The sequence below is a fragment of the Chanos chanos genome, chromosome 12 (assembly GCF_902362185.1).
Source record: "Chanos chanos chromosome 12, fChaCha1.1, whole genome shotgun sequence".
NCBI lineage: Eukaryota > Metazoa > Chordata > Actinopteri > Gonorynchiformes > Chanidae > Chanos > Chanos chanos.
In genome coordinates this window covers 17,543,497-17,559,389 of record NC_044506.1, presented here as the reverse complement: position 1 = coordinate 17,559,389, position 15,893 = coordinate 17,543,497, and the positions used below count along the sequence as shown (strand labels likewise).

General features: G+C 46.8%; 1 protein-coding gene across 1 annotated transcript in view; it reads left to right on the top strand.

The window, feature by feature from the left end:
- The first annotated feature begins 481 nt into the window (after window positions 1–481).
- ext1c (exostoses (multiple) 1c) overlaps window positions 482–15,893 on the top strand; it is a 30,925-nt gene continuing 15,513 nt past the window's right edge. The window contains exon 1 of the mRNA XM_030789170.1: window positions 482–1,425. Coding sequence (XP_030645030.1) covers window positions 482–1,425 — 944 coding nt within the window. The remainder of the gene's footprint in view (window positions 1,426–15,893) is intronic.

The following is a 15,893-nucleotide window of genomic DNA, read 5'->3' as shown; positions in this document are numbered from 1 at the left end:
TGTGGATACTGATGTAAATAAGTGAGCAGAAGGCTGTGGGAACTGAAGTGCAGTGTTTTTTGATTTCTCTGACAGGCGAGGACTGAGGGGATTCACTGAGCCATGAGGCAGGCTTGTCTGGGGAGATTGGAGAAATCGCCCAGTAGAGTCACTTCCAGTAGAGAACACACGCTCCTGCCGCAGAGGCAGTCCGGCCCACATCTATGAGAGGAGCGAGAGAGGAGGAGGACAGAGAGAAAGAGAGCGAGGAGAAAAATCAGTGCTCTAAGAAGAGTGAAATCCGTGACTCCCACACCCCACACCTCACCCCACCCCACCCCACCCCACCCGCGCCGCTCCATCACGCCTCTGATGGACAACCGGACAGGGAGAGCGATGCCAGAGCGTCGGTCTGTGCTCTTGACCACTTCCCCGGTGGTGTCCGTGCTGAGCCCACCCTCTGTGAGCACGGCTTAACGCTAAGGAGGTAAGAGCTAGACCCATGCAGGCGCGTAAGAAGTATGTTCTCCTGGCTCTGTGTGCGTGCTGCTGGCTGCTGCTCTTCTACTGGGGTGGGCTCCAGGAGCGGCTGTTGGGCCTTCTTACGTTAACGCGAAGGCCCGGCGAGGTACTCCGGCCCTGGCCCGACTGGCTGGACCGGGCGCTCCTCCCTCCCTATGCTGAGCTCGGGGAGCTGCAGCTGGGGGGCGGGCCCGGGGAGTCGCCGCGGCAACGGCGGCAAACCTGGGCCGGCGTCTACAAGGGGAGCCGCTGCCGCATGGAGACGTGCTTCGACTTCAGCCGCTGCCGGGGTCGCGAGGGTTTCCGCGTCTACGTTTACCCGCCCGAGAAGGGCGACCGCGTGTCGGAGAGCTACCGCAAGATCCTGACCTCGGTGACAGAGTCACGATACTACACGGCAGACCCACGGGAGGCCTGCCTGTTCGTGTTGGGCATCGACACGCTCGACCGCGACCAGCTGTCGGCACAGTTCGTACCTGACGTGGACGACCGTATCCGCGGTTACCCTCTATGGAATGACGGACGCAACCACGTGATATTCAACCTGTACTCTGGTACCTGGCCCAACTACACAGAGGACCTGGGTTTCAGAGTGGGCCAGGCAATCCTAGCTAAAGCCAGTCTGAATGTAGAACACTTCAGGCCAGGTTTTGATGTTTCCATTCCGTTGTTCTCCAAGGAACATCCACAGAAAGGCGGTGAACGAGGTTGGCTTCTACGCAACACTGTCCCACCGCGTCGCAAACACTTGCTAATGTTCAAGGGCAAGCGTTACTTGACCGGAATAGGTTCGGACACACGCAATGCCCTGCACCACATTCACAATGGTAAAGACATTGTCTCCCTCACCACATGTCGCCATGGCAAGGACTGGGAGAAGCACAAGGATGCCCGGTGTGACCATGACAACCAGGAGTATGAGAGGTAAGACACTTAAGAGGTTCCAGAGAAGCTGGAAAGAGTCTGAACTGGCTGAAATTTGTTTATGCTATTCCAAAGTGATTTTCATCACATGCACTCATTGGAATTGAACCTGCCACGTGGAATTTCCGGCTGTGAACTGGAATAGTAGTCTGGCAGGTCCATCTCTTCATTAGGTACGTGTAAGGGTCATCGTGACTCAACTATTCTCGAGTTACTGCATGTGCGTTACGGAGAGAGCACACGCTGGAGCAGCTGTCCGTGAGCGGGAATTGTTCGTAAATTGTTTACCCTGTTTTTTTGTGTATAGCATACACATGAATTACAATGTGTACTCTAGAGGTGTGGTGTGTGTACTGGAAACACACACCTTTGAGTTTTGAAATGGTACAGGTGCATGGGACAAGAGATGAAGGTTGGGATACTTTTTCATTGATAGTTTTTCTGTTTTTCAGTCAAACTGAAATTTTATGTAGTCACTGAAGAGGAGTGAACCCGAAACCTGAGAATATCAACAGTGCGCTTGAACAGATGCAATCTGATAATCCTAACCAGCGTTCAAAGACTACATTTAAAAATACGGTGGTCTAATCCAAACATGAGTTTACCATTGTCCCGGAGATGTACGGCCTGCAGTCTGGTTTAAATGTATATTTCCAGATTATCAGCGTGTTCCATAACATCTACATAGAGACTTAGCGGCATAAAGCAGATTAGAGGAGAGGAATTAAAAAAGGAAGGGTGGAGGGGTCAGCCAACAGACAGAACAGGCTGATTTCAGACATCGCCTTTAAGAAGACAGCATGTGTGGCAAAGATTGGTGTCTCTCTCTCTTAAAGGGGAAGATTTTGGAGGGCAAAAAAAAGGGTCTAAAAAGTTCCAGGCACTACCCTTGACTTGTTTTTGCTTTTGGGGTTTCTGTGGTGTGGTGGGTAGTAGGGTGAAGGAGGGTGTGTGTGTGTGTGTGGGGGGGGGGGGGTTAAGTCCCACTCGGTAATGTATGAATGACTTCATTTATTCCACATGGCAAATCAGGAGTGGGAGATGGTTGGCTGTCTTACAGTCACACGAGTTTTAGTGGTGTTAACATGTGAGGGTGGGGGGAAGTCTCTGTGGGACTCCATTGCTCTCATGTGGAAGAAAAATGTTTATGAAATCCATTTTTTCCCTCTCTCAGTTACGAAAAAAAAAGGAGACATAAGCTGGAGAGGTCTAGTCAGTGAGGTGGGGATCTGATTTTGACTTGGCTCTCAGCAGGGGGACGAGAACACAGCTTTACGAGGAGTGGAACAGCAAGAGTGAAATTGTGACGGTTAACACCACATGAATCAAATTTCAGAGACAGATATTAACACAGCCTTGCGCTCTCTCTCTCTCGCTCGCGCTCTCTCTCTCTCTCTCTCTCTCTTGCTTTCTTTCTCTTTCTCTCTATCTGTCTTTCTTTTTCTCTCTCTCTCTCTTTTTCTCTCTCTACTTTTTTAAATTGTCGCATAGTCTCTCTGTCTTGGCTGGCTGTGGTGTCCTCAGACAAGCAGAGGTTGCAGGGTCAAGAATAGCTCTTGTCTTAGAAGGTTCTCCCAGGTTAATGACACCCAGCACCTGCTACTGCTGGAGATTAACCCAAATGCACCTCGCAACATCCTGCAGAGCCCCCCATCCAGAGAGAGAGAGAGAGAGAGAGAGAGGCTACTTCAGGAAAAGCAGAGAACAGCTTGCTGCAATCCAGTGGCCTACTTTCTTACACATTGGAGGCTTCTTTCTTTATTAAGGGGAGAAAAACCTGCATTGTACAGAGAATGTAAATGAGGGAGAGTGTGCGAGCGTCTAGAAAAAAAAAATAGGGCAGACAGTTTCAGAACACACACACACACACAGACACTCAGAGTACTTTGAAAAGTATTATCCATGGTGTGAATCTGAATGTGTGTGTGTGTGTGTGTGTGTGTGTGTGTGTAGTTGTGAAGTGGGGTGGATGGGAATTATAAAGAGGTGTGTGTATGTGTGTGCATGTCACGGTAAAATGCTGTCCCTCTCTTGCTGGCGTACACGGTTTCCACGACAACGCTCAGGCCATGTGGAAGACATCCGTACGGGAAAGGTCATTATTCTTCAACCTCAAAGCCCTTCAGGGGGAAAAAAAAAAATGTAATTGAAGTGCCAGAAATACACTTTGTATTCTATTAATGCTTAGAGAAACAAAAGCATATAAAACCAAAACTGAGGATATTGTATTTCATTCAAAGCAGAACTGAACATCAGGTCTTGTTCTAAATGTCTTTAATAAGAAATTTAATATCACACATTACAGTGCTCTCTCAGCTCTTTCTACATACTGTGACCTTGTGTGTGTGTGTGTGTGTGTGTTGGCAGGCCCCAATGAGAAATGCTACACCCCGCTGTAATTAGGGGGATGCGAAATTGTACCCCTGGAGAGAATGTGGTTTGTGTGGCTGGAGTTTTGTCCAGCATAAACGACAATGTTTGTCTGTTCATTTAAAGTAAGGAATGAAGAGAAAGAGAAAAGAAAGACGCTGAACTCTACTCTCACTTTTTCCTCTCATTGTTGTCAACTCCTTGGTCTTTTAGTCTTTTCCCAGGCTTTTATTTTAACTCTCATTGGCAATTCAGTATTTTCTCCTCCTTGCTGCATTTTTCTGTCTTCCTATTTCATATCGCACACGCCGTATTCTCACGCGCACTATATTATTATTTCATGCACGCACACACAAACTGTGTTATCATCGCAGACTCATCTCGGTGTATTTTTCTCATACCTACCACGCTCTTAGAAAATCACACATGTAGCTACACACCTTCACATCACAAGAACACACAGACATAGTCTCAGTCTCTCTCTCTCTCCCTCTCTCTCTCTCTCACTCACACACACACACACACACACACACACACATTTTACAAGCTGGCAAAAGACATGCGGGAGGTTTGTAGGGTAGAGGTCTTGCCCTCTGCCTGTAAGGATTGCATGTAATCCAACACAGCAGTGCAACATTAACCTCGTGCTCTACTTCCCTTAACCGACACGTTTAATATTCACACACACACCATGCCTCGCATTGTACACCGACCCGTACACTTCTCTCTGACAACACAGCGCACACAGAGCCTTCTGCTAACGCCCTGGGCACTGCTGATTAATGATATCAAATCAAACCAGATTTAAGACTTCTATTTCAGACAGCAATAAGAGGCAGAAGCTTTAAACTTATTTTAGATTCACAGTATCAGTGAGAAGCTAATAAAATATTGCAGCGTCAAATCAAATGAACAGATCAGTTTCAGGTCAGAGTGCCTCTGTTATATTAAAGGCTTCGATACATTAGTGCACTCCTAGTAGTTTTTTTTTTTAGAGTACATGAATGTTTGGGCATAACTATGAACGTGTTACTTGTGTGTATATACAGTAAAACGGTTTTTAATCACCCCGTCAGCCATCTCTTTAAGAGACCTTAATATTAAGTTTTTTATTTCTTTTTCTTTTTTTTTTTTTTGGTTGAGAAATTTGGCCCATTTTCAGTTTCGAACTGAACTGGGTTAAGTTTGCCACAGCCCGTAATCAGGGCCAAGCCACCACACTTCATGGTGCTGAATAAGGACAGCATACGGTGGTGAGGAAACCTGGCCTAACATTAGCCAAGCAGCTCCAGACGCTTCATCAGGGGAGCTCCCAAACCGTCTGTCCACCTCTCACCACCGCTCCCTTTAAGCGTGGCCTGTGTGCCTCTCAAATGAATGAACCACCAGACATCAGCACTTTTCACATAAGGGCCTTTACAAGACTTGACAAAAAAAACCCATTAGTTTCAAAGTTCTCTCAGTTTGTCTGTGTTGTAGCATGTAGTTGGTGTTTTGGCTTGGTGCATTGACAATACACCAAAGTGTTCACTCTGAATATACAAAGCCAAATGCTAAATATAGTTTTCCTAAGGCAATGTGAGTGGAAATGAGTACCATGGCATACAGTGTTGCTGTTCAGACAAGTGTCCTTGTGACAGATGGTCAAAACAGCATTCAATGCCATGTACTACAATCTGTCAAACAAGTCTTTTAATCTGTCATTTGATTTATAAACTTGATTTAGTAATGCTGGATGTCTCACGTACATGGGACGCCCCAAATGTTTTGCAAACCAAATAAAGGTGGTTTGCACACAAAAGTGGTTCCTGGTTGACATTCCATAATTTTGGTTTGGGTTTGTGTATGAAAATGCTTGACAGTCCCATTCGTCCAGTGTTTTTCCTACTGTGGTTTAAAGACCAGACCTCAGTGACTTTGAAAGATGAGATGATTGGAGGAGAAGCAGAGGCGTTGGTTCAACAGACTTCTCAACTTGATGCTGATGTTTCACAAACGGTGGTTAAGGTGATGGGAGTCCGAGGGAAGGACGTCGGCCAGGGTGAACTGCGGTCAAAAGCAGTCCGTGCATCGCTTTTAGATGCAGAGCAAGAGAGACAAGACACTCTGAGTCAGTGAAGTGCGGCTAGCAGTTTAGAGCAGATGTGCCCAGATCCTGTCTTGGAGGGCCAGAGTCCCGCTGCTTTTCTTTGCGAACAACTACACGCGGTCCGTCATTGGCTGAAGAGCACACTCACCTGTTTTTCTGCTAAAAAAAAATCAGCCACTAATTAAGAGGTGAGAACAAAAAACAGCAGGCTTTTGGCCCCCCCCCCAGGACTGGATTTGGTCACCCCTGGTCCCCTGGTCCCCTGGTCCCCTGGTCTAGGGCATGAGAAGGCAGTTTCCTCTGGACCAGTCCATTAGGAGCAGAGAGAGAGAGAGAGAGAGAGAGAGAGAGAGATTATGATCTGTTGCAGTGCATAAACCTTTTATTATAACTAAAAATGCAAGTAAGAGAGTAAATTAGCCCACAGAACACAGGTGGCAAACTAGAGGGCAGTGGAAAACTGTTCGATGAGTCATCTTCTCATCAGCTTCTCAACAAACAGGTGAGCAGAGGCCAAAAGAAACCTGCGAACCTTTTTCCCCACAGCGAAAGGTTACTGGTTATGGTGTGTCATGCGTTTCCTGCTGTCGTCTAAGTCCATCACACTCTTTAAAGGTCAAGCAAAGAGCTGATCATTACAAAGAGAGATCAACTTTCGTTCCCTATGGTGAAACAGTTCCTACCTGAAAGATATGCCAGGATTAGGGTGCCCCCTTCCACGGGCCGTGAGCAGTCAATGAGTCATTTGACAAGCACCAAAAATGATGCAAATCTTATGCCAAGTCTGGCCCGGGCTGCCAGATCTCGACCCAGTGGAACACTGCTCTTTAAGATATTCCGTCACTTTGCCATTTTGCCGACGGTTTTCCACCGCCGTCGGCAAAATGGCAAATGACACAAGATCTTATGGAAGAGCGGTGTTGAATTCCTTCGGTCGATTTCCAGACACTTGTGGAGGCTACGCCAAAGCACACACTCTCGAGACAGCCAAACGCCTTATAGGGACTCATTATGTTGGTGCCTCCTTCATTTTTTGGCAGTTATTTGAGTTATTTGTAAGCATTCTTTATGCAAATGTTCATTCAGACTGTCTTTGCCTAATGTACTGTGCGTGAGTGGATGATGGTGGATTACTCCTTTTACGTCGTGAAGTAGACGTTGTGAAATACATGTTCTCCTCATGCGTTAGGAGGAGTAAGGGCCAGTTTAAAGGAGGGACGTTAGGCCTGAGGGGTCTGGCATTGTTTTGAGATAAGCGGTGTGGATGTCCCTCGGAACGGGGACGCATTCAGAGCTCTTAATCAAGGTCTTTATTTGTCCTTACGCCGCACAGTTCGTCGTGAGAGAAGCCGCGAGCTACGTCGCCGCTTTTGTCCGGCTCCAGCCAAGCGGAAAGCTTTTGAGTGTGGCACTCTGGGAGCCTGATTTAAGGGACAAGTGTTTTCACCTCTCCCCCTGTTTTTTTTTTCTCTTCTCTCCCTTTTTTTTTTTTTTTTACATATTCAACCTCCAACCCTCCTCCTCATCCTCCCATCAGTTTATCTGTTTGGCTTTGATTTGATCCTGACGCTGCATCTGAGGTTATGCACGAAACAGAGAAAAAGTTTCACTGGAGCATATTTGAACCGTTAGTCATATCCCGCTGCACCTCTTCATTTTCTCACACTCTCCTCAATGTGAAATAGGACTTTGCCCATAAGGACATTTAGAACTCAGTCCAAATTGTAATTACCCCGAAAGCCGTTCACGTACATGATAATCAAAGTAGCCAATCAGAGAGGAGTAGAACAAGGCCATTCATTTAAATCCCTGAGGTAGTCATTCAAGCCAGCCCTGACACACACCCTCTGGACTGGTCCGGACTAGACTGGACCTGACTTGCTTTCCTTGACCCTGATGGACAATAGTGTGTCAGTGGAAGCTGAAGGCGGAGTCCGGCGGTGGGGAGATGTGTTGCCTGTGTGGTTAGGTGTGGTGTGTTAAAACACAGGCATTGCGACATGCCCTAGATAAGGCTGTCTGCTAGGCAGAATTAGGAGTGCACTGAGCTTCCATGCATTAGTGATGAGGCCTGGCTACTGAACTTCTGTTTAACAATGGCATCTCCCTGCACTGTTTCTGTCCTTCTCTCCTGGCTCTCACTCTCTTCCTCTCACCTGTTCCAGGACACAAACAGTGCCTTCCTCTCTCTCTCTCTCTCTCTCTCATATATATATATATATATATATATATATATGTATGTATATATGTGTATATGTGTATATATATATATATATATAGATAGATAGATAGATAGATAGATAGATAGATATACACTATACACACACACACACACACTCTGTACATAGACACACTAACACACACACACACGCATAGGCCTATATATATATATATATATATATATATGCATACGTGTATGTGTGTGTGTGTATATATATATATATATAAATATGCATACGTGTATGTGTGTGTGTATATATATATATGTATTGCGGCAGCAGTCTGCGGCATAGGTTGTGGTGTAAAAGCTGGTGCTCTGTGCCCTTGGCACACACTAGTGTAGATGTGTGGAGCTCACCGCCTGTTTTGCACTCTGCACGCTGCTCCACGGATTCATTCATAACTCTTCTTGCCACGCCCAGACAGTCCCGTGTCACAGGACACAGCTGTTACTGACCTATCAGACCCATTGACTGTCATAGTGAGAGAGAACGGGAATGTGGTAATGAGAGACCCCCCCACACCCCACTCTCTCTGTTACTGCCCCTCCCCTTCCAAAATCGTTTCTCACTCCGAACATTCCCATCTCTCTTCTACTCACGCTTTTAATGATGTCCCCTGACCCTCACTCTCCTTTTCATTCTTTCTCTCTCCCTTTCCTGCTTATTCTTACTGTGATTACACACACACGCAACACACACACACACAAACAAACACACACATAAACACACACACCATCAAGCTCCTGCTCTCTCTCTCTCTCTCTCTCTCTCTCTCCCTCTCTCTCTCTCTCTCTCTCTCTCTCTCTCTCTCTCTCTCTCTCTCTCCCCCTCTCTCCCTCTCTCTCTCCCTCTCTCTCTCTCTCTCCCCCTCTCTCTCTCCCTCTCTCTCTCTCTCTCTCTCTCTCTCTCTCTCTCTCAGGGCTGTAATGTGATCAGGTGCACTGAGTGAGTTGTCTGTGCTCCAGTAACTGCATTAAGCCCATCGTCTCCTCTAGAGCGTCTGCCCTGCTAGCCTGCCGTGGGCATGCCAAGGCCGGGGTCACAAACGTCAGGACCACTCTTAGAACACGACACACACACATCCACTCACACACACACACACACACACACACACTCTCTCTCCATTACAGCTCTCCCATCGGGCACTTGTGATCTATACTCATTTGATTGGTCTACGGTAGCGCAGAGGAATGGACAGCAGTCTGTGAATCTATAGCTCTGGCCAACACCCCCGCCCCCCCCCCCCCCGCCACCCCCCCACCACCTTCAGCCCTAAAACCCCACCCTGAAAGAGAGATCCAGGATTGGACGGAAGCTGTAATGTCTGATCGACTCATCTGTAACTGCTGAGGATGTATCAGTTTACAGCTGCATTGAGATAATGTTTTAGACAAGGCGTGGCACGCTAGCAGGATCTCGAACTACAGACTGAAAAGAAAAAAAAAAAATAGAAAAAAAAAAAAACGACCTGCATACTGAACTGAGTTTCTGAACCTGAACTCACTGGAATGTTCCGGACTTTCCATTCATACAGTCAGTCATTTCAGGAAAATGTTTATTTGATACCTGTAGCCTGCCTACACCTTCTCTCCAACCTTTTACCCTCAACATGAGCCCTTATTTTCTCGGCACAGCACGTCTGGAGTAACAAAGCGACGGACAGAAGTGCACTGAGGCATTTTTTACTGTTTTCGTGTGCTTTGAGTTTGCCTCATTTCACGCACATCAGGCTACGCAGCATCATTCTGTCACATCACATAAGTTTAGTTTCTCATCAGAAGTTACCGCTCTCGTCTTTTTCTTGACGGCCTCTTCTCAAAACAGCCGCGTGCCTGAGTGTTATTAGCTGGATTCCTGTTCGTTTGCGACTTGCTGACTGCTTCAGTTGGATTCCAATTAATCAGATGTCGCACTTCCACACGGTGGTGAAAAGCAAGAGGAGGAGGAGATGGAGAGGGAGGGAGTGGGAAAGGGAGGGAGTGAATGAAGGAGGTGGCGTGGCACGAACGACAGCGTGCAATCGCTCAACACCCGTTCCGACGGGGCGGGAGAGGGAGTCACGTCACAAGGTGGCGAGAAATGATTGACAGAGCCAGCCAGCGAATACCGGGATCTCTGCCAGTGGTTCCTAATCACTGGGCCCACCCTCCTGTCTCCCTGCATGCCTGTCAGCCTGCTAACCTGCCTGTCTATCTGTGCCCAAGCGAAGCTCTTAAGCTCTCAGTTCGGGCGGAGCAAAGACTGGCGTCTCTCTCTCTCTCTCTCTCTCTCTCTCTCTTCTACATAACTTGTGTGTAGTTCAGCCCACATTCAGTAATGCACCACTTAATTCACTCATCTTTAGAACCATGTCCACTCTCCACTAATAGCTGTTTAAATTCAGACATCAATGTTCCTGTAGAGATGGCGCCAGTGGAGTGGGGTTTGGCTGGGCCAGGCCTTGGTGTTGAGATTGAATGATGAATGTATGAAACTAGATATGACTGTATGCATGTTCACACAGTCCTCTGTATAGCACACCATCATGAAGCAGGCTAAATATATTCTGAAATCGTTAAACAATCAATTTCAAAACTCCAGTTCTACTTACAGCGATCCTTTGGAAACGAAAGGAAGATCCAACCCGTGACTTTTTTGCTTATAAATTCAGGAATTTGCTGGATGTTCTCCAGCTGTGATGTCCCATCCAAAAGATGAATCTAACAAAAATCTTTTTACCGCTTGAATGGACACAACTGGGCTTTTTTTTTTTTTCTTTTTTTTTTTCTTCTGCATGAAGGCAGAAGAGAGAAGAGTTGCAAACAAGCACTTTGTTTACAGCCCAGACTGAAGGGTGACCTTTGAAGAAATGCTGCATGCAAATAGAGTTGCCCATGACCTTCCCCGGCACTGCTTTTAGACCGTTTGGCAGCATCTCTCCGGAGCCACACTTCCAAAGAACCCAACCTTAATTGGCTGGGGGACCATGTGCCACCCATCAATCATCGTATCCAAAAGTATTGATTGGCTGTCAGCCCATGAGCCCAAACATGTTAGTTCCCTCAAGCATGCGGTCTCAGCCCAGCCATGCGCGGGGTCTCCGACGGCAAGCGTCTCCGTGGCGACCGAACAGGAAATTGCATTCGGAGTCAGAAAATGACACTCTGTTGATCAGCAGTGGAATTTTTCTGGAAAATAGCAAAATGGCCAACTCCACACCACCCCCCTCCCACCCCCCCGTCCCCGGTGCCACGGCTTCCTCGGAGTGAAAATGTGACAGGACGTCACAGCCGTAGCTAAGCAAGCCATTCTCTCGCAAGACCAAGCAGATTTACAGAGCCTCTGTGTGTAGAGCTGCTTCGTGCAGTGAAAGGGCCTGTACGCACACATTTCTAAGTCTGACCACGTAAAAGTACGAGGTAACTTTCTTTGACCCCTCTGCACCTTTGACTAGTCCTACAGAAGCATTCCAGCGTCAGCATGTAAGAATTATGTTGTAATAATGCTTGTATAAATAAGGAAGTAGAGCGTTAGATTTCACTGAAACTTTACATGGTTATGTTGCATGTTTAATAACTTTGGTGACGTGTTTTGCTGCATATTGAAGCTTACAAATGCATGTACTGCATAACATGAACTAACATGCACTTTCATTTTTCAATCTTTCATAGAAGTCTCACTTTGAAAGATGCCTACGTACGTCCCTCCTCTCTGCTTTCTGCCTCTCTCTTCTTCTCTCTCTCTCTCTCTCTCTCTCTTTTTGTCTCTCTGTCCACGCCTCCCCCTCCTCTCCCATTCTCTGTGTGTGTGTTTGTGTGTGTGTGTGTGTGTGTGTGTGTGTGTGTAATCTGAGACGGCATACTCACTCATCTGCTGCTCAGTTACGTGCAAACAACAGCAAACACTCACTCCTGGCACCCCCTTAGGGGATTTTTAATATGCCCCCCCCCCAACACACACACACACACCCGAACCCCACCCACTTTTAATCCAGCACTAGTATGAGTGTTATTTTGTTGATCTCATTTGTGTCACATTGACCTTCTGCTAACAAAACCAGAGATTTATTGCCCCTGATTGGTCCGAAACTCCACAGCTGATAAACCCTGTCTATGATACACTGTGTGTTGTTTGTTTGTTTGTCTGAGTTGTCTTTTTTGGGTTCGGCGATGAAGTTTGCTCACAAATGTTAAATAAGGCTCTTAAACTGAGGTTACCAGTGGTCTGTTGTGGGCTGTGCTAAACTGAGACATTTATATTGTCTTTTTCACACAAGCTTGCCGTTAAAAAAAAAAAAAAAGAAAACTGTGGTAGAGTTTTCGCTTTTTTTTTTTCTTTTTTTTGACTCCCAACAAACCCAAGCTGATGTCACCCATCATTTTGCGACGTAGCTGAGTTGTAGGGGGTGTTTGACCCATACGTAGGACTACAGACATGTCCGTCTGTCAGCCTATGTGTGTATGATGATGGCACCCAGCTCTGCACCGCTCAACTCACATGCCAGCTAAACTGTGGGGATGTGAGGGCGTGAGAAGGCATGAGCGATGTCATCAACATGTCGTTATATACGATGGGGAAAGCGTCACTCGTGTATGTTGGAGATGGAGAGGATGGAGGAGGAAGAACACTGACGGGAGGTGGAGGAGGTCCAGCTTACTTATGATGAGTAACTCCCCTCTCTTGGAGAAAACAGGGAGAGAGTCATAAGCCAACGGCACGTTAAGTGCTGTTGTAAGGGAAGACTGAAGCAGCTTGTGTGTGTGTGTGTGTGTGTGTGTGTGTGTGTGTGTGTGAGAGTGAGTATGAGAGAAAGATGTTCTAGTCCTCTCCGTCTCTCCCCCTGGAGATACACTGGATGAGAAAGATTCAGCAAGAGAGTTCCACACTCTGAGCTCTGTGTCTAATTAACTCTGCTACTAATTACAGCCCCAGCGTCACTGCTCTGTGTGTGTGTGTGTGTGTGTGTGTGTGAGTGTGTGTGTGTGTGTGTGTGTGTGTGTGTGTGTGTGAGTGTGTGTGTGTGTGTGTGTGTGTGTGTGTGCGTGCACGTTTGTATGTTTGTCTGTGGTTGAGAGAGAGAAAGAGTGACAGAGTGTATGGGGGAGTAAGTGAGTGAGTGAGTAGGTGAGGGAGTACACGTCTCTGTGATAATGTATGTTTTTCTCATATGTTGGAGCAAAGTTTGAATGACTGTGTCAACGTACAGGGAGTAAACCCACTCCAGTGTCTGGCTGTGTATAAAACAGAGATAAGCAAGGGAATTCAGACAATGTTTGTGTGTGTGTGTGTGTGTGTATGTGTGTGTGTGTGAGCAAGAGAGAGAGAGAGAGAGAGAGAGAGACAGACAGACAGACAGACAGACAGACAGACAGATGAAAGGGAGCTGTCACACTGAGGCAGGCAGGTATCAGAGTCGGCCAGATGTGTCAGTGGCTGGGGGGTGAACTTCGTAACCATGGCAATAATACCTGTTAGTGTGAGCATTTGTAGGGAAGACTGCTACTAGTTAATTGCCAAGTGTAAGGACTCCCTCTCTCACCTGTCTCCTCTGTCTCTGTATGTATGCGCACACACACACAAACACACACACACACACACTTGGACCCTGGCTTGCTTTATTAATATGGGGCTCCGTGTAGGGTGCAGTCATTATTGTGGAAATCTGCCTGGGGAGAGCTAAGCTGAGGTTTATTCATCAGTCTGCTCTGCATATCACTGTCACACACTCAGTCAGTAAGCACAGCCTAATCCTACATACGTAATACACATAGACTTCATAGGGTACATTCTCTCTCTCTCTCTCCCATCTCCTCTGTTTCCATACACACACACACACACACAGATCAGACCGACTTTGTGCTTGACAGGAGGACAGGATCTGTTTGTCATAGCAGTTTAGGTGCCCTGTTAGCTGAAGGACAGCTGTAGTGTGTTGACTTTGCTTCTCTGAGCTGGAGGAATTTTAGTGGAAAGCTTTTGCACGAGGCCACACACACACACACACACACACACACACACACAGATAAAAAAGGAGACAGAATGTGCACTTATCTACCCATCGATTCCACAGCCTGTCAGAACCCAGGTTATCATCTGTGGAGCCTGCTCTTCCAGCTCTGTCTCCTCAGGGCGGAGGTTAGGATACCTGCCGTGAGGAGCCCCCGCGGGGGTCTGTCTACAGCACGGCTGGATAAACACCGTCCCTCCACTCCACTCCACTAGGAGCAGTCAGAGGGTCAGTCCACAGATTCCTTCATCAAGCTGCCCGCTGCCAAAGACAAAACGCCTGTCCTGGGGGAATTCTTCACATTCTTTCGTGGAGACAGGGTGTGTGTGTGTGTGTGTGTGTGTGCGTGTGCGTGTCAGTCTGTCTGTATCTGTGTGTGTATATGTGTTTGTGTTTGTGTGTGTGTGTGCGTGCGTGATTGTGTTGGCCCATAGGTGGTGTTGGTGTTTGACTGAGATGTGGCTCATGTGAAAAAGGCTACATTTGCTGGGATTGGCGGCATTGTACTGTGGTTAAATCATACAGGTTTTATATTTAGTCGGTTTTCTTACACCGTTGTATGAGAAAGTCCTTGGCTACAGGTTATGTTTGTGCATGCACACAAAGATGCAATCAAAGACAGACACACACAGACACAGACACACGTGCACCACATTGCCATGCAGTCTGTGACAGTGCTGCCCTTGGTGTGACCTCTGGCTGACTGATTTATCTGTTCAATATGTGTTTACACAGGTGTCACACACACAGTCGAGATTGAGTCCACGTAGTCAGACACACATGCACGCACGCACATAGGCACGTACACGTGTGCGCACACGCACGCACACACACCTACATTTACATTTACATTTACATATGTATCCTTTACCTGAACATATGTATACTCGTAATCAATCTACACAGCCTTCAAACTACACGAAACATGTAAACAAATACACACCCCCCTACCCCCCCTCGCGCGTGCACACACACACACACACACACACACACACACACACACACACACACACACACACACACACACATTCTAACTAACAGTCTAAATCTCAACCATTACGTTTCCTCAGACACCCATTCTCCACCTGCCCCCAGACATAGGGCTAAAAACTGAACTGAGTTTGCAAGCACACTAAATGAGCCCTACTGGAATGGAACACAATTAGCAGTTTTGAGCCACATTTCCACGTCCCTCAGCCAAAATGTCTACACAGAGAGTAGAGGTGTTGAATGAACAAAGAACCTACTATGGCCTTGGAGTGGTACTCTGAAGGAACTGCCGGCGAGGTGAACTGGCTGGGCCCACGTTGGTGAAAATCAGAGAGCAGAGAAGAAAACGGCGCTAAGGCTCTGTGCAGATAACATGCATATTTCAAAGGTGTAATCAAGTGGTAGACTATTATAGTGTCTGCTACATTTGCTTGAGTGGCTTTGAACCACTTAATCCACAGTATATCTGTGCTGTTCAAATGTACATATACACACACCAGTGCGCACGCACGCACGCACACACACACGCACATACATATGTGTACCCCATCTCTCTCTCTTTCTCACACGCACGCACACACATACACACAAAACCCTTATTGAAGCAGGTTTTGTCAGGTAATAAAACACACAAGCTAATGTGAGCTACCTGTCTGTCATGCTCAGGTGATAGATTTTTCTATATGTTCATCTACTGGAAACAGACTATTTAATATCTCTCTCTCTCTCTCTCTCTCTCTCTTTCTCTCTCTCTCCTCTAGTAATCAACAACTGAGAGATGAATCATATCCCCAAATCTCATTTTAACTCT